At 36.6% G+C, this 19,853-nt stretch overlaps 1 protein-coding gene across 1 annotated transcript in view; it reads right to left on the minus strand.

The window, feature by feature from the left end:
• Window positions 1–19,853, minus strand: part of ARMC2 (armadillo repeat containing 2) — a 63,465-nt gene that overhangs the window by 19,104 nt on the left and 24,508 nt on the right. Inside the window, exons 8-13 of the mRNA XM_065681102.1 lie at window positions 17,377–17,469; window positions 16,192–16,367; window positions 14,729–14,831; window positions 11,960–12,180; window positions 7,428–7,573; window positions 5,172–5,271 (exon numbers count right to left, since the gene is read on the minus strand). Coding sequence (XP_065537174.1) covers window positions 5,172–5,271; window positions 7,428–7,573; window positions 11,960–12,180; window positions 14,729–14,831; window positions 16,192–16,367; window positions 17,377–17,469 — 839 coding nt within the window. The remainder of the gene's footprint in view (window positions 1–5,171; window positions 5,272–7,427; window positions 7,574–11,959; window positions 12,181–14,728; window positions 14,832–16,191; window positions 16,368–17,376; window positions 17,470–19,853) is intronic.

The following is a 19,853-nucleotide window of genomic DNA, read 5'->3' on the forward strand; positions in this document are numbered from 1 at the left end:
ATTTGACACTGTCCCACACGACATCCTTTTCTCTAAACTGGAAAGACATGGATTTGACAGATGGACCACTCAGTGGCTAAGGAACTGGCTGGATGGCCACATGCAGAGAGCTGTGGTCAATGGCTCGATATACAAGTGGAGACCAATGATGAGTGGCATTCCTCAAGGGCTGGTTCCTGAGACCAGCACTGTTTAACATCTTTGTCAGCAACATGGACATTGAGATCAAGTGCACCCTCAGCAAGTTAACCAATGACACCTAGCTGTGTGATGCAGTTGACACACCAGAGGGGAAGGATGCCATCCAGAGGGACCCTGACATGCTTGAGAGGTGGGCCACACACAAATACAGGCTGCGCAGAGAATGGATTGAGAGCATTAGGATAAGGACTTGGGGGTGTTGGTTGATGAGAAGCCCAAAATGAGCCAGCAGTGTGAGTCTGCAGCCCAGAAAGCCAACCATGTCCTGGGTTACATCAAAAGGAGTGTGACCTGAAGGTCAAAGGAGGTGATTCTTCCACTCTGTGCCTCTCTCATGAGACCCCACCTGGAGCACTGCATTCAGCCCTGAGGCCCCGAACATAGGGGGACATAGGCCTGTTGGAGCAAGTCCAGAGGTGGGCCACTAAGTTGCTCTGAGGGCTGGAGCACCTCTCCTATGAAGACAGGCTGAGAGAGCTGGGCTTGTTCAGCCTGGAGAAGAGAAGGCTCCAGGGAGACCTTAGAGCAGCTTCCGGTACCTAAAGGGGACCTACAAGAAACCTGAAGAGGGACTTTCTACAAGGGCATGTAGTGATAAAACAAGGGAGAATGGCTTTAAACTGAAAGAGAGTAGACTGAGATTATGTATTAGGAAGAAGTTCTTCCCTGTGAGGGTGGTGAGGCACTGGCACAGGTTGCCCAGAGAATCCATGGCTGCCCCATTGCTGGCAGTGTTCAAGGCGAGGTTGGATGGGGCTTTGAGCAATCTGGTCTAGTGGAAGGTGCCCCTGCCCAGGGCAGCAAAGTTGGAACTGGATAAGCTTTAACCCATTCTGTGATTCTACGATATTCTCCTTCATGAAAGCACTTGTGGTGTGTCTGCTTTCAAAAGGAAAAAATATTTTTCATGGGAGAGTTTGCTGCTGATGTTGAGATATTCAAAGCAGCAAAGATGAAGGCTGACTGAAGAGCAGAAAAAGGATTTGTAGTCAACTGGTAATAAAACAGCAGATGAAATTTAAATGCAGATAAACATGAAACAATGCATGTGGAAAAACATAGACTAGACATACCTTCATTTATAAAATTACAGCCTTTGAACCAACCATAACCTCCTGGAGAGCAATCTTAGGGACAATGACAGATTCCACATGGGGGTTTAATGCTCACAGGAGATAAATAAAGCAAATAAACTACTGGGAATTTTTGGGAAATAAACTTGCGAAGGCATGTAAATCTATGATATGGCCACATCTTAATTGCCCTGTTCTGGTTACCTCATCTCAAAAATAAAGATACAGGAATCAGGATTGTAAGAAGTTCTGAGAAAAGCAACACAGATGCACAATGGTATGGAATAGCTTCTGTATCAGAAAGTACTACGGAAGCAAGGACTCTTAACTAAGCAAGGGCCCTTCAGCCTGGAAAACAGGCAACTCAGAGAGGATATGATAAAAGTCTAGAAAGTCAAAGGTGCTGTGAAGTGAATGATAGGATTAAATATTTACCAATTTTTCAATACAAGAACCTGAGGGTATCAAATAAAGACAGTAAAGGCCAAATTCAAAACAAGCAAAAGGAATTATTTGTGCAATTGACAGTTGCTATGACAACTCCTTGCCAATGGATGGTTAACATGTTAGAAGTTTCTTTGGGGCAGAGGAGAGACTGTCAAATTTCATGGAAGTCAATTGAGGTTTATTGCATACACACAAATCTACAGCTGGCTGAGGAAGTTTCCAAACTGGAAAGAGCTGGAGGTTTGGTTAAGTATACACAGGAAGTGGAAGTTCCACATGTGCTTGCTCTGTTTTTACTGTTCTTTAGGCACCTGATTTTCACCACTGCTGAGTATGAATAGTAGGCTGGATGAATCTTCCACGTGACCTAATGTGATTATTCTTTTGCTGAATAGGCAGTTGTTGCATCCAGCGTTGTCAGATATTTACAAACGTTTCCTAATTAAAAAGTAGGCTACACTAAAGAATAAAGGGGCTTTTGTATACAACAGGGACAAGATTTCCTCTATGCAAATATTAGCAGCACACCCTGTGTTTATGCACTTACGATTGAAAACAGATTCCTAACTGTACACTGATAAAAGAGTACACTGAAGCTGGCAGGGCCACAGAAGGCCGCATAAGCTTGGGTAGTGTCAGAAGCTACTGCCCTGTTTAGGCAATCTCCCTGTTCCAAAAGCATGGCTTCCTTGTGACTTATGACATTAACCACAGCCTGGGAAAGTCATCCTTTATATAGCTTATCTGAAAAGCTTAGAGATGATTATGATCTGGGAAAGGGGAACAGCATCTCGTTAAAAGATTTCTGGAGATGGGCAAAAGCCTACAATGCTGACTAGAAACAGAAGCATGCAAAGCTCACCCTCAAGGTAGAGGCTCTACAAGAACACCTCTGACAGGTTTCACAGCATGTGACAACTACCAAGGGGTTTTTTATTATTCCACACATGTAAGTCACAAAACCAACCCCAAGTTGACAAGTGAAGTCCAACAGAATATGTACTTCAGATGTGTAGACAAGCACTGCTGAATACTCAAGTCCTACCTTGCAGATCCAGCTTTTCCAATCCTTCCTTACCCAAGGAATTACACATGAATTTAGTAAGTCTTGCCAACTCCATTTCCCAAAAAGTCTTTCTCAGAGTTAAATTACTACTCTCCCATTCCTTCTGACTCTTTTACCCAAGAGAAAATGAGCTGAGGAAAAGAAAAAAAAAAAAAAGAATAGAGCTGAAACTGCAGTGTGGTGAGAAAAACAGACACTATTTGGGTGGCAGCTGTGGAATTCAGTGAGTGGTATGGGAGCAAGTCATTAATCCTATTTCCAGTGCTCACATTTTCATTTTCACAAGCTTTAATGCTTATTTTTAAAGTCACGCTTATGAGAAAGTCTGAATGCTCATTTTCTTTTATTTTTTCCCATTAGATTTCTGCTGCCATGACTGCTAGCAAAAAAACCTGATCCCATAAACTCTGCAACCTGAAAATACAGAAAACACACTTCCTTTCTTAACATACTGGTTCTTAGTCCTGAGGATTTTTAATGCTTTGAGTTAATAATACTGATTTATCCTTCTCTTTGCTTCTTCCCCAGCAATTTTACTCACGCTGCTGTTACTTGCTTTCCTTTCAACAGATCCCAACTCATGCTATAACTCACTAGCTGTCAGCATTTTAAAAGAAAGATTAGCAGTGCCAACTACACCTCAGGAAAAACATTTGCACTCCTCACAGCTCAAGTGTTTATTATATACTACAGAAAAAAGTGGCGCATTACATTATCTATGTCCCTCTTCTTGTTTCTGCAGGGCTTCACTAAGCTGACAACTGACAGTTGCATGCGTGTTTAAAAACTGCAGCAAGAAATAATTATTCTGAAGACTGCACATATAATCATCACAACATAATAACTAAGGTTTTTTTAATACATGAGCTATTTCTTTACTAACTTGTATTTTGATAAAACAGCTGACAGTTTAACACAAAAAGCAATGCTAATCTAGTGAAGAATGATGTATTTTAGGACCACTTAATAAAGTAGACAAATGAGAAGCTAAATTCTCAGCACTATCTGGCAACAAATGATTTGAATTTATGTATGAGCCTACAATTTGTTGTAACGCAAAACTGTTATCTCAGAGGCCTAGAAAACTTCCCCTTAAAATTACAGATGAAGACTGAGAGGAAGATTTAATTCGATTTAAGCTATTTATTCCCAGTCCCATCATTTGCTGAGTTTTTAATACAGTGCTCACAAGAAAAAAACCCTATAAATCTAGCAAAATATCACACCTTTAATATTTCTCATATTATTTACATAGCATTTACATAGCATTTTTAACTAAAGTGTCTTTGAAGACCATACAATCCAAGAGCAGCCTGAACCTAGAAATACTCAGATACGCTGAAGAAATGTTAATCGACAGGCATTTAGAAGAATAGAAACAACTTCATCTTTGTTCCTTTTCCATGAGTGTTACCACCAAAACCAGGGATGCAGGTAAACAGGAAAGGGAGAAATTATTTTTGTATTTGGCAAGAGAGAGAACAGATTGTTCAGCGTAGCTGATCTGGTTACCTTCTGCCTTTAACAATAGCAGCACGGAAGACCTCCTTTCAACAATTCTTCAGGAATTACTAACCCTGGGAGAAATTGTATAGGATAACCAAATGTCCTCAAGCTAATTTAGATGCTGGAGCAGCCAAGAAAGTTCCTTACTTTTAAGACTAACCTGAATATAATTTAAGGTTCTATGTTTTGAAACCTCATTCCACCTTTGAGCATCTATGCTTTACATAAAAATTGTTTTCTTCTTAAATCTGACCTGGCAATAGAGCTAAGTCGTTTGCCATACATGGGGAACACCACTCTTACCTATGTGGCGGTCTTTAAAACCATGATTCTACATCAAACCCCCTGAGCCTGGTGCTCCAGTAAACATAGGAAAGATCACTGATACAGCAGGACAATATAGCAACATCTGACCCCTGAGGGTCAAAACTTAAACATTTATTTCTAGGTGAATGTTTCAAATGCACTATCCTAGGCATATGGTTTTCTCTGGTAGATGATACATTCTGATACCTTAATGCAGTTATCAAGGAAAAAACTTTCCTCTGATTTCAGACTGCTTAACTCTGAAAAACCCACACTCATTTTGGAGAGAAGGAGGGCAGGAGAAATCCCAGTAATTTCCTATTATTAAATACTCAGATAAACAATTTGCTTTCTACACATGCAAAGGATAGACAAGTTAATCAACTGTCTGTCCTCTGTATTGCTTTGGATTTTTAATCTAAATTATTTCATTTCAATTATTTACGTCAACCACGTAAAATTTTCATTTGGTAAATGCATAGAAGTAGGTCACTGAAAACAAGCTTATACACAATAATACACAGACACATCCAAGGATTAATATATAAAAATCAAGAGATTTAAAAACTGACCTGCTGTTTCTGGTGTTTGTTTAGTAGGGCTAAAAATAAGACATAACATCTGGAGCAGTCTGCTAAAGCTGCGCAGAAATCATTGTAGGAAGAAAGTTTGCTACAAAGATACAAAAATACAACAGACATGAATGAAAGCATTTTTTTCCCATAAAAGATCCTTTTAAAAAAATCACTCTACTTTTGACTCTCAGAGCTGTATTTTCCAACAAATGAAATGAATGCCAACACTGACTTCTAGGAGAGAAGTCTAGCTACCCATGCCACAGTGAATTACAGGAAAAAGTGAACATAAGAAGCTTCCCAACCTGCTTGCCATATGGGCACAGTATGTGTATTCTTAGTGTTAAATGGCAGAACTGTCATTTCAAGATGACATAGAAAGTCAGACAAGAGAGGAAATAAAGGGTCCCTTCCTAATGCACACCTCGTGGAGCCCAGCACTGACAGAACACATCTCTCACCAGCAAATATGAAGAATGCGCCTTTGTGCAGTTGCAATTTTATCCCTGTGCATTCCCTAACAGCTGCTGCTGTCCTACACTGCTCACCTTGACCATTACAAAAACAGAGAATTGGACGTGCTTTGGTCATACAAGAAATACTGCAACGACAGAACAAACTAGGACAACTTCTTACTTCCCGTAAAGTCAAAACCAGCAAATAACTGTGCTGATGTTCAATTACAACCAATTACAACAAGACCTACAGACTTGGAGAAATGAATCATCTAACAGATGGAACATATTCTCTACAAGGAAGCTACCTAAAGTAAACTGACTGAGAGAAAAGAATAATCATGCTGTATTACTAGAAGACAAAACAGAACTCAAATCTGTGCTCTGTAAGGTACATTATTTTTTGTAATGTGACTGCAATTTCCAGGAAGCTAATTACACTGATTTTATAGCTAATTTGTATCCTTGGAGCATGCAGTTCACTAAACTTAAGAAAAAAATAGTGAAACAGTAGGAAACTTTAAATAAGACCAATAGCTTTTGCTCCATATTGAATGCTAGATCAAATAAATGTCCTTGTCAGAATTACAGTATAAATATCGACATTGATTACAAGTACAAACCCATTACCCCACTTTCCATGGCATTTTCCAAGTAAAAGAAATGCTCTCTCCTTAGAAGAACTAAATATGCTCAAAGTAGTGTAATTTGTTGCCAGAACTCAACTTATTTTTAGGAATAAAATTAGAGAGACAGATGTGGACAATGTGGCTTTGAACTGTGGAAGCAATTCACATGCTTTACAGGTACAGCAAAGGACAAGATTTGCCTGGTTTTAGCTGTGGAGAGGAAGAAGGAATGACACCCCTTTATGTAGCTGCTCTTCCAAGCCCAACTCAATCTCAGCTAGCAAGGAGAATGCGATGGATAATTTGGAGGGGCTGAACAGGAAAAGCAGTCCATAGCAGAATCTCAATGAACACGGAGCCACAGGTGACATGACTCAATACAGTAACAAAGCAGCAATGTTAAACATTTCATCCAGAGCAGCATTCATAAACTATGCTTATAACCCAGCTCCTCCTGAAATTACTACTTTCACAGCTTCTTCAAAATCTTTAAACTGTTTGCAACTTCATTTAGCATTGGATACTGCAAGCTGGTGCTTGGTAGCTGGAAGATTTTTGATTGAGAAGCTATTCAGACTACAAAAGGATCTCTTGGGGTGATTCACTCCTACTCATCTCCCTCTAAAAAAACACATCTTGGGAAGCAGCCACTGAGTTGCTCATAAAATGGAGATTCTTTCAGCGCTTCCATCTGCACACTCAAGCCCTGATCCCACAGATTAATCTCAAACACCCTCTGACAGCTCAGAACAATGAACACTGGTCACATTTTCTCTCTTTTGCATTTTATTTCATAAAACACAGTCCCTGATGCAATTTAAGCTTGTGTAATTGATCTCATTATTTTTATTAAACACGGCCTAACATAAAATGTATGTAGCTTTAAAATATAAGAAACAGTACTTAAAAAAACTTGATCAGAATTTATAGAATTTATCAGAAAATGACACAACACAACAAAACATTTTTCACAGGGATAACGAATCCAAGTTTGTATGGCTATAATTAAACAATTCTACCAGGACACAATTACTGTACAAAATCATTAAGATCTACACAGAGCTTTTAAGAAAACAATTTAATGTAAATCTTCCAATTTTAGCGGGGTCACTCGAAGCAGTAACACCAACTCCACTGCACGAAGAAACACGACTACGTTCTACACATACCTGAATATCCTGACAATGTAGGTGCACACATCCTTATCCCTCATGCGCTGCTCTAGCGCCACACAGAGCTCAGAGACTGCACCACTGCGAATGAGCTGGCGTCTCGCCGGAGCCAAGTCAGCCAAGTTTCGCAAGGTAGCTGTCAGCTGCAAACACAGTATTTGAAGATTTATTAATCACAGCTGCTTACAGCAGAATCCACGCTGTTCCGAAAACTTAATAAAGCTCACGTCTCACGCGTAATGTCTAAGGCAGTCTGAACGCTCTGCTAACATTCTGCAGGGATGTATCTACCAATAAATTGTAAAAGGAAATGTGCGAGTAACAAAATTGTGTGCTTGAAAATGAAAGCTTGATACTGGCCTTTCCCTGCATGCAGCCTCCTTCTCTAAGGGAAACATGAACTTCCATACGTTTTAAAATCTTGTATGCATCTATACAAGCATATACCAATTGGAAATTAGGTTAAATGCTGTGGATAAAGTGACTTTTTGCAAAATGTCCAAATTTGCAAATTTACATTGAAGTCTTACAAAGTAATCCTTTGACAATATATACGTTGTATATTATATCATATAATTATATATTATAATATATAATATATAAAATATCAGTTATATATATCAGTTATATAGTGTATATATAACTATATATTATATATTTGATAATATATTTATAATAACTGTAAATTGCAAACTACGTTAAATTTATTTTAAAAGGCAATAAAATTTATTGTTATCTAAAATTTTAGAAGTTAATCAAGATAAATTTACTATTTGAACAGTACAAAAATGAAAAGCTTAAGTCCTCAAGTTTATTTTGGAGAAAACAAAATATTTTCAGAAGATATTGTTCTATTTCAAGACGTTTTAAGCATAAAATATCTAATCACTTGTAGGTTAGATATATGCAAAATGAATAATCTATTGCATATTTTGAAGTGTTCCTGTTCTCTTCCAAGGTAAGGGTATTCAAATGGCAAGGTCAGACAGGCAACAGCATGCAAGTTAATGGTTGAACGAAACCAGAATTTACTGTAAAATTACTGTGAAGCCATTTAATCTCTGTGAATATGGGAATTTTTCACATTTTCTTTATTCTAGGAGCAAGTTATTTAACTTCAATTTGGTTTTAAATGTAGCCTGATAATACACAAAAGCTGCTTGTTTAAATTTTTTGTTATGACAAAAAAACCTCTAGAAATTAAGTATTTTATCACTGAATTGGACCTCCTGTGCAGTTACATGTAATTGTTAATTTCAAAGGAAAAATCTGGCAAAGAGCAGGTTAAGTTGCTGTGTTTGAGGAGCTTTTGCTCATAGGATTTTACGCACTACTCTGCCCCTTCTCAAACTGCTTTAATATTCACTGTCCTGCTTCAACAAATTTGATGAAAGTGTGTATGTCTTCAGTTACTGCTCAATGTTCTGTGATGGAGGAATGGGAGAAGGAACAATGTGTCAAAATGAGAGAAGCAAGGTGTGTGGGGGAAGTAGTGATACAATGTGAACGTGATACATAAATGGGTTTAGCTTCAGAACTAAATATGAAATGCACATTATCTTCAGAATAAACAGAAACTGAATCAGTGGAAGCCATTTGCTTCATATTGCTCATACTTTACAAAGACACCTGGAGTTTCTTGTTATTTCAACTGAACAACTGCAAAAAATACATTTCTAGATATGCATTCACAAGCATAAACACAAGTCATAATGCTTCAAAAATCAACACAATACTGGAGAAATATTTTAAAATAAAAATGTTCCAATATATACTTCGCTATTCAGAAGTTTTAGCAGACTAACTCCTGCCAAATGGAATAGACACAGAAGACTCCATTCAACGCTCACATACAAGACGTTCATATTCAGCTTAGGATGATACTTGTTGAGGTCTAGCTAAACTTCGCAATAAAAAGTTGGAAAGGAAAAGCAATGCAAAATAATGTATACATTTAAATGTGCAAGACAATGAGATTCAAAAGAACAGCTAAGTACGCAAGTGAAATTTGAAGAGTACACATTAAAAAGTAATAGAAGCTAGCCAGACAGCAAGTGAATTCCAGAGATAACTCTGATTGCTTCAAGCAGATGCCATGATTCAGGAAGAAATGCATAACAATTGGCTCTAGTAATCCTCACCAGCCCTAATCCTTATGTTGCCATGCAAAAGATCAAATTCACCCAAACAGAAAATTTTCATAGCAGACAAATGCTATTTTTAAAGGAGAAGACTTTGTAAGTGCTTTTCAATTAAAGAACATGGAATACTTGTTAAGTCTTGTCAGCAACACTTCAAAAGCCTTGGCTTTTGAATAAGCATTACCGTATTTCATACAAATATAATCAGACTATTAAGTGAAGCAATGTAACACGAGTCAAAAATGATCTTGGTTTCATGTCCTCTCTTAAGGAAAAATAATTATTATTACAAATATTTTTATTGTTGTATTGTGGAATTTCTACATAAAATCTGTTGAGTAACACTGAAGAAATCAGAGAGGGAGATTGTTCCCACAAAAAGGACCTGGCGAGATTATGTGTAACACTGCCATCTGGTGATTGTGCAATTATACAGTTACAGAACAGAAAGTTGGTACCCGTTAACTGAGCTCCTTCAGTCACCAACATTAAAAGATGGCAGAGCCTCCCTCAGAGACCACTATGACTATTTAAGATGTTTTCTCCTCCAATATAATTTTCTCTTTATTCCTGGAGACTTGTATTTATTCATCATTTTCTGTATGCCACCGGATATTTGATCTTTTGCTACAAGTTTAAGTATGCCACAAAAATTTCCTTTATTCAGAAAACATAAATCGCAAACAAAACTTACTTCAATACTATATACCTGAAGACAGAACTATTCCCATGCCTGTCTATAAGGACTGAACAATTAACTCACATGTAAGAAATGGTGCACATTAATGTAAACTGATATGAAAAAGTCACATAGCAGCAGGAAGTACTGCTTTTCTCACAGGAGGAAGAAAAACTTAAGTATCTGCACTACTATAGATGATTTTATAAATCATAGAATCATGAAATGATTATGGTTGGAAAGGACCTGAAAGATCATCTAGTTCCAATCCTCCTCCCACGAGCAGGGACACCTTCCACTAGACCAAGTTTCTCAATGCCACATCCAATCTGGCCTTGAACACTGTGAGGGATGGAGCAGCCACAGCTTCTCTGGGCAACGTGTGCCAGTGCCTCACCACCCTCACAGTAAAGAACTTCTTCCTAATATCTAATCTCAATCTACCGTCTTTCAGGGGGAGAATTGTTTGGAGAATTCACAGTGCCACAAGAAAGTTAACATTCCCATTCTAAAAACAGAAGTGTGTAAAAGATAATTTTGTGATTTATATAGGAATTTAATGATGACAGGACCACATAGGAAAGAAAACAGAAACATGACAAGCACAAAATTTCTAGTCTCATCAAATATTCTTCCAATCTTCAGCGATTTGCCACTTTGGGACTTTCTTAGCCAAACGTATGTACTAAGCCACATAATTTCATTCAGCGTTTTCTAGCATCTCCCATTTCATTCAGCACTTTCTAGCATCTCCCAGTTTGGTTTATGACTATCCTGGAGAGACACACCTCATAGCTCCACTAAAATAAACAGACAAAAACCAGTAATAGTAACTTGATGATGTAAACTGTTTCTCAAATAATTTCAAGTAGCGTAAAATGTCTTGCTTGTAAATTAGCAGAGAACGAAAAAAACCTGGCATAATTCATAGAGAAATTGAATGTAAACACGACCTCAGTAAGTTGTTCAGTGTATTTTCCTATGAAGTCCCCCAAAACCTTACAATTATACCACTCGCTGCTTTTTACTTCAATAATTTCAGCAACAAATGCCAGGAACCTACCAGACAAATCCTTGACAAATACAAAAAAACCCTACATCCTATACATACCTTAAGATTCAGCTACATCTCATCCACTACCTCATCAAAGTACCTTATATGGGAAAAGATAGTTTTGAGCCTGCTGCCTTCAAAATTATTCAAAAAGTGTTGGCTTTTACAGATACCTTTTCCTTAAATCAGTTCTTCAAAAACACTTTGTCAGAGAAACAGTTATATTTTCCTATGCATTCTTTGAAATATATTATTCTTGTCATAAAAAGTGTTTTGTCACCTCCCAAAGTATTGTAAAACCAGTTTGTATTTACTACTTCAGTTTAAAGAATTTAGACAGGGAAAACATTTTTATCTGTTTACTATAATATCCATATTATTAACAGCACCATAAAGTAATAAGAAGAAACTGGTTTATTATGTACATAAAAATACTTGTTAACTTCAAAATTTCTAAAGCCTTTAAAACTGACTACACAAAAATACCTATGATAACTAAATTTAGGTCCTGAACAACTTCATGTAAACTTCTTAAGGACTATTCAAACACAGGTACAACTCTGTCTGTGGCACACAGGGTTATCTTATCACCTTTAATTAAATTTCGAATTTACTTTTTAAGTGTGTACTTTTAGAAATAAAAGTAAATGCTAACCTGGACTAATAGGTGCCCCAAGTTGGAGAAATATCTGTCATTTTCTCTTATATTATTAATCTGCTTCATTAATTGCAGCAACATTTCAACAGCTCCTTTTTTCACCATTTCATTAAGGAGTACTGCATTTCCAGACATGAATTTTATAGCTCCCATGCAATACAAGAGAGCTTCATTGTTTTTTTGTAGATCTTCGGTTCTCAGAGCCTCCAACAAACAATCTAAAAGGAAAATAATTATTCAGAAAGCCTAATATTAACATTTATATTTGATACAGTCACGTTACTGAAGAGATTAACAACTGGGATAAAAACTCAGATTGAACTGTTACATTTCTAATAAGTGGGCCAGAAAACTTGGGCATTTGGATTGAAACCAAGAAACAATTATTGATGAACAAGAGAATGGGCCTGACTTCTGTTCTCTCAGGCTTCAAGAATCAGCACCAGCTGTACACACATAGCAGTAAACACTGAAAATCAGTCAAGATTTGCAAAAGCGTGTGTGTGTGCGTGTGTAATCTTCTAAGTACTAAACTTCAGACATTCTTGAGAGGTTTATTCTACTACTTTCTTAAAAGTCAAATGTCTTAAACTTCTCAAATGGAGCACTAAAAAGCACAGGTGTCTAACTGAAATCTCACATCTGAATTCTGTTCATAGCCTTTTTAGATTTACTTTCTATGTAGGTAAAGTTACTGTAAAGGTTTTGCTTTATGCTACCACTGTCAGGTATTTGAAATGTTAAAATTAACAGCTGTTAGCTCAAGCCCAATGCATCTTTCACAGTCAGACATTCTGAATTTGGTAGGTGTATCTTAAATAAGTAATCCTATCCCATTTTTTAATTTTTAATAATTTCTAGTAACTGATTGAAACTGATATTTACTCCTGCTTCCTGTGTTCCATCCAGCTGAATAACAACAATTTCCCACCTCATTAAACTTAAGAGATTTCTAAAGTTTTTTCAGTCTCAAGCTGAAACTTTCTCCAAGTACATGGGTGCATATGGTTGAAGTACACACACTCTAGGCTCTTGCTCCAACTCCCACTTTCATCAAATGCCTAGTGGTTGGCTAAATCAAGTGCGCTGTGGCAATGTGAGAAATCAGTTTCAGGTTCCTGTTCTGCTCAGTATCAGATTGGGTCTTGAACAGTAGTTGTTTATTTTAGAACAAACAATTTCTTTCTTCTACTGGAGCTACTCCAGATGCACATAAATGGTTCACAGGGCCAGAGAAACAAATTGAATATAAGGAATCTCAATTATGATGACAACCCAGATTATGTTGAGGTCCATGTCTTCAGCCTGGGTAAGGTGGGTCAAAAATGTGGACTGAATAAACAAACAAGAAAACCCCTACCAAAAGCCTCTTTCCTTCACTAGTTTTAAAATCCAGGGAAAGATGAGCAAGTGAAAGAAAAGTGAGGAAAGATGGAAATGAGAGCAAAAAACCCAGTGCTTAAACAGACATAGCCACTCAGCTCGTCCATATTTTTTTATGATGCTCATCTCTACAAAACTGTAGTTCTCAGCATTCAAAGTCAGTTGAGCAACCTGAGCTGTTCTCTTTTCTCCAAGTCCTTTCCTGTTGATCTTACTGCTGGAAAGGTTTATCTGGTCTTTATCTCTGACAACACTTACATACTAAACTCTAAGACCGTGAACACTCTCAACAGCAGATATACACACATGCTTTAACTTATGCACATGCTACAAAAAAAAAAGATTATTTGCAAAGTCAAAGTCTACATTAATAAAACATAGTGAAGTTTTAATGGAAGGAATGACCACCAATTGATACTGAGTATCATTCACAGACTGTCATTTTCCTGGTATTTGTAAGGTGTGTGTGTATGATATAAATGCAGTTACAATAACAAAAGAGATCTTAAAGCCACTGCTGCCAATTCTCCAAAACTATCAGCTAAACATGCAGAGGCAGCTAGAAAGGCAACGATTGCTCTCAATACCCCTCCCAATGATGGCCAACAACACAGACAGCATTATTTCACTTGTATAAAAATTGGTAAAGACACATTCTGACTTCTATGGACAGCTTTGTTCTGTATATCTCAAGAAGGATCAGGATGTAGATTCTGGATGAAGATTCTGTAACTTCTTGGAGAAGTTACAGAAAAGGGCTACTAAAACAACCAAGAGAATGACACAATACTATTTCAAAGAGACATCTAAAAGGCTGAGATGCCCAAGTCTGAAAAGGAGAAGGCAAAGATATGATTTGGTAAACTGCAGTCATATCACATGAAGGTGGAAGGTCAGTTGACTGTAGAAACTCTTCTAAATCATGCAAAACTGATTTAGCAGGGGCATAATGAAAAGTAGATAGGTTTGAAACAGCAGACAGAGAACTTCTGAAACTTACTGCTCTATGAGATTGTAGAGACAGACAGAAGCAGAAAGTTCAAAAACGAATTAGCAAATTAATGAACAAGAGGTCTATAAACAGAAGCTCAGAAGGATTAGGCAAGGATGCACCATCTAATGTCCCTAATACAACATAACAATTCTAGATGCTGTGATAGTACAAGGGGAATGGATCAGAGAAAACACGTGGGCTTCCATACTCTCCCTAAAGAGCATTCCCTGTCACCATCATTAGACACAGAATACTGGACTAGATGGACTGTTAGTTTGATGCAGTAAGCAATTTTTAATGCATGACTAAGTTAACTCTGAGAATGTTTCTTGAAAGATCTGACTACTGCATTTCAACCCCTAACTTACATGCAAGAACAGAATACATACCCAATAAACCGTCATTTTGAACAATGCAATCATTTTTTTCATTCCTGCAAATTTTAAATGCAAGCTTGCAAACACTGAGAAGATTTTTTCCGTCCACTTTCATCTGTAAATCATGCAAAACACATAAAAATCACAACCAGTATCTACACACAAAAATGTACCATAACATTTTACAAGTTCAGACACCATGGCCAACTTGTGTTCTCACAGAACTACTAAATTCTAACCGAAACCCTGAGAGCACACTCAGCCAAACTGTCAAGTTTGCAGAATTACAGGACTCTGAAACCTAGCTAGTTTAAGCTCTCTTTAGCAAACTGTGCTGGCTGACTTTAAAATAACAGATGATATAAAAACTTCTAATGTATTCTCTGCAGTATATTAATAACTGGCAGATTTTTTTCTGTAATTCACTCTTACAAAGAAATTCTGCACATATTCACTGGTCTGTCATCTATGGACATGCATAAGGAACTCCAGTGCAACAACACGTCATAATGAAAGTTGTTCTCAAATCTCAGAAAACACAGTATTATGATGTACTAATGGCCATTGAGAGATCATGAAAAGGACAATTTTTTATCTTGTTAATGATTTTTAAAATATACCACAGAAAAATGTCTGTGACAGAACTTTTTTTTTTAATAAGCACCACTTGACATCTATGTAGTATTTAAATTTATAATTATATCGTCTGATAAAAATAACACATATACCTCTCAGAGGAAACACATACCCTCCCCCCAACAGACACACACACATATTGTGCTAGCTAGTATCCTTTCACCAGGGACTGTCCATACATACTTAGAAGCTGAACCAATACGTTCAAGAGTACCAATTAACTGAGAGTTTTAAATTGAAATACTAGAGAAAAGAGATAATTATACCTACTTTCTAAAAGAACAATTTTGTCGTGTTCAAATACATATGTTCAATATGGTCAAGATGCTATTAAAAGAACTAAGTTTCAGCCCTGGAATTGTCCAAGGCCAGGCTGGATGTGTCATTGAGCAACCTGGTCTAGTGGAAGGTGTCCCTGCCCATCACGGGGGGTTGGGACTAGGTGATCTTTAAGGTCCTTTCCAATCAAAACCATTATTCTATGACCCATTTTCATGTGTAATTTTTTTAATTATTGTTTTGTTTAAATCCCTGCATGCGTATCCCGGCTTAGGACACTGTCCCTTTTCCATGCCTAAGCAATATTCCTGCCAACATACACCAGTAATTCTATTTTACGTATATCCTTCCTCCCACAGATGCAATTTCTTTGCAAAAAATAGGCTCCAACAAGTGTTGATCTGGATGACTAGGAGCCTAGTATCTGTGTGGCAAGAAATAGTGCTTAGGAAAGGATTAGTTTAGACACAGTTTAAAAATATGAAATGAAAATTAAATGCAAGTTGTAGTTCATGATTTTGAACTTCATATTCTAACAAACAACATTTTAAAACACTTACAGACAGAATAATCTTTGCCAGCTTTAGGCAAAGTGGGTCTGAATCAATGTCTACAAGTTTATATAATATCTTCAGAAGCATATTTCTTCTTTTAAATCTTTTTCCAAGCATATTTTCTTCATTCAGGGCTTGATAGAGCTTGGTGCAAGCCAGACAAAGATTTTCTACATTGTCTTCTATTTGAAGGGAGTGGGAAGGGAGACAAAAATGAAAAAATAAAGATCAGTACAACCTTTTTCAGAACATCTCAATAGACAAAGAAACAGAACAAAAGAAAGAATGGGTTGCACACACAACAACAAAAATAAGGCACCCAATGAATCTCTTAAAATGATGTGATTCTCAGAAACAGTTTTATTCTGCTCTTACAAAAACAAAAAACTCAAGCCAAGCAATCACAAAGCCAAAATGATACCTAAACCTAAAATGAAACTCACCTTTAATGCTTAATAATCACACTGACTAAATACCTATCAGGAAACTGTTACTGAACATATTCTTTAAAAAGCTCCACCAAACATGTCATGTGAAAAAGTTGCAGTTAAGGAATATTTTTCTGTCTACATGCATAAACTAATATGTGAAACCTTGCTGGGATTAAGAAAAAGTGAATGTAAAAATTCATTACAACTTTCCAATGAATAGTAGAGGTGCAAGATATATCTGAGTGGACTGTTTGGCTACTGATAAGAAAGTCATCTACCTCTTTACCAGAGTCCCTCAGACACTATTTAAAAAATACAAAAATAAAACCTGCAGTAAATTATTACACATCTGCATCTCAACACAATGCAATCATGTACATGTTTGCTTTACAGGAAAAAGAAAAAGTCTTGCCTATTTTTAAAATTCAAGAGATTTGGTTGGGGTTTTTTTCTTTCTTTTCTTACAAGACAAGGTCTTCTCTAAACCAGTACTGTATTTTATTTTTTTTATAGAATCACTGAATGGTTGAGGTTGGAAGGGACATCTGGAGGTCATCCAGTCCAATCCCCTTGCTCAACCAGGGCCAACTAGAGAGAGGTACCCAGGCCAGTTTTACACTGCAAAGTCACAGAACATATGAAAGCATAAACGGCTACATAGTTCAACCACTGCTATCCTTTTGTAGTAAACACAAATGAGTCCCATGTTTCATGCAGGAAACAGTATAGAAAATACACCTTTTCAACAACAGTTACCTACCTTTTTCCAGTTCATGAAGAATTGGTAGAACCTTTACATGCCAAAAGATTTCTTCCTCTTCTGATTTATTTATTCCTGTTTCAACTTGTAAGCCTAACAAAATACATCCAAAACAAAAGCACATATTCAGCAAAGGTTTCAACTTTTACACAAATAGCTACAAATACTTCACTCATCAGTCAGAAAAAAGAAATAATCAAAAAATGTCACATTTTGCTATATTCTAGGTTATTCTGCCTCTTCAAGCTTTTGGTTTTATTTGCGTTTTCTCAAAAACAAGTTTCTAACAAAACTAGATGGATAAATGTTGTGATCATAGAATCATAGAATGGTTAGGGTTGGAAAGGACCTCAAGATCATCTAGTTCCAACCCCCCTGCCATGGACAGGGACACCTCTCACTAAACCATCCAGCACAAGGCTTCATCCAACCTGGCCGTGATATGTAAAGCTGTACTGTAAAGCTAGATCTGGTTTTGTTTACTGATGTTGTTTCATTTGATTGCTGAATTGGAAGGTAATGGCTACTTATACATCAACATGTCCTGCTACTTTTCAGCTCTGTGTCCACATGACAACTTATTCTGTGTTAGAAAACATCCATAGTAGGGGCAATCCTCCAGGATTGTACAATTTTACCTAGTACACATGCACAATATTACATTAAGCTTCATTAACTAAGATTCTGGTCAGTTAGAGAAAAAACAGTCTTACTACATCCTGTTAAAATTCTAATCACTTCATGCAATTAGTTTTGAGAACTTCTTAGCTAGATTTTGTAAAATGCATGTTTCCCTCCTTATCACTGGGAATTATTCCAACTTGCTGAACATGCTTTTCACATTCACATGGCACTACGTGAAGTGGCAGAATCCTGGTCTTGCCCATTGGCCCACTACAGAACCAGAGTTTCTGCAGAACTTGAGTTTTAAAGGATCTAACAAGTGCTTACAAGGGGTATGTAGGCATATTTTTGGAGTTCAGGATTAGGTTAAGTTCCTTAATGACAACAACTTTGGTTGCCTGCAAGTTAAGATAGGGTTTGGTTTGTTTGGTTTGGTTTTTTGTCTTTTTAATAGGGAAGTAAGAGTCACACAGCTCCACTAAATAACATGAAGAAAACCATTAAGACTAGAATATATACATTAAGTGACAGATTTGTCAGAAGGAAGTGTTTCCTACTGTTCATCACTAACTCCTGCATTTAAATAACAATGTAAATTCTTAATATAATCATTAACACAGAAAATACTGAGAGAATGCTCTACATGAGAACACTCACATTCAGAGGTTTGCATCACAAGAACAGTCACAGAACTTGAAAAAATTACTGAGTTGTTTCTTGGAATACTGAAACAATTAAAACCTTCCTATTTTAAAAGCTTGTTCTTAAAAAAAAAAAAATCAAGACTGTATTAACTTAATCCTTATTAACTTTAACTGTCTACCTATATTTTACACAGAATTAATCTATCAATTGTATCTATTTCATCAGATTATAAAAAACTGCTGCTGTTTCACAAGTAATAACTATGTAAGTATGTTATTACAATAGCCATAGATTATTGGTTTGTGCATATATACGTATTAGCGTAAATACATGTTATTAGGTAATACTACTTATTTTGCAGACCTTTCCCATTTTCTAGATTGAGAGTTAATAGTCTTATTTAGATCAATGAGTAGCTTAATTAATAAAACACCACGCAGCATTTACAATGAAGTGAAAGTTCAGCTCTGGATAATATAACAGCACAGCTAAAGTGAGAACACTAGATTAGTTTGCTCTGTTCCTTCCTGCCACAAAACCCACATATTGACTCAATTATTTACTTTCTTTCCAATTTGTAGCTACCTCTCAAACTAAAAGATGGGACTCACTTTCTAAGTATGCACATGCTTAACTTTATTAAGCAAGAAATAGAATAGCTCACATATGCATTTGCAGATACAACCACACTCCTTACTAGAAAAAAATTTAAAAAAACAACCAACCAAACAAATAAACCAACCAAACAAAGCCATTCAATTTTTAGTTCAGAACTAAAAGAACTGATTTTTTGTGCCACTGCTGCGCTTGCCTCACATTCATCAGAAAAATATAGCAATCTAAAAGTTGTAACAGCTTTTGTTGTAATTAGGAAAACAAACAATCAGCTTTTACTAAAAAATATTAATCCTAGCAATAAGAATAATCAGAAAATACATTATTATGAAAAAAGGCAACATTAAGAAATTGTAAACTTGCACATGGCTCAGTCCTGGGAGATTTTTAAGGTGCTGATGAAAAGTTACAGCACAAGCTGCATTTAAGATACTGCAGAAGCTGCCCTGAACTTTCTGATTGAGTGAATCACAACTCAACAGCAAAAATATTCAAGCAAAAGCATTCAGCAAGTTGAAGTTCGTTGTCTCAGTTTTTCATAGGTTAACCACAGCTTTGCATTCTGGTCAAAAAAAAAAAAACAACAACCCAAC

The sequence above is a fragment of the Lathamus discolor genome, chromosome 5, assembly GCF_037157495.1.
Source record: "Lathamus discolor isolate bLatDis1 chromosome 5, bLatDis1.hap1, whole genome shotgun sequence".
Classification (NCBI taxonomy): Eukaryota; Metazoa; Chordata; class Aves; order Psittaciformes; family Psittacidae; genus Lathamus; species Lathamus discolor.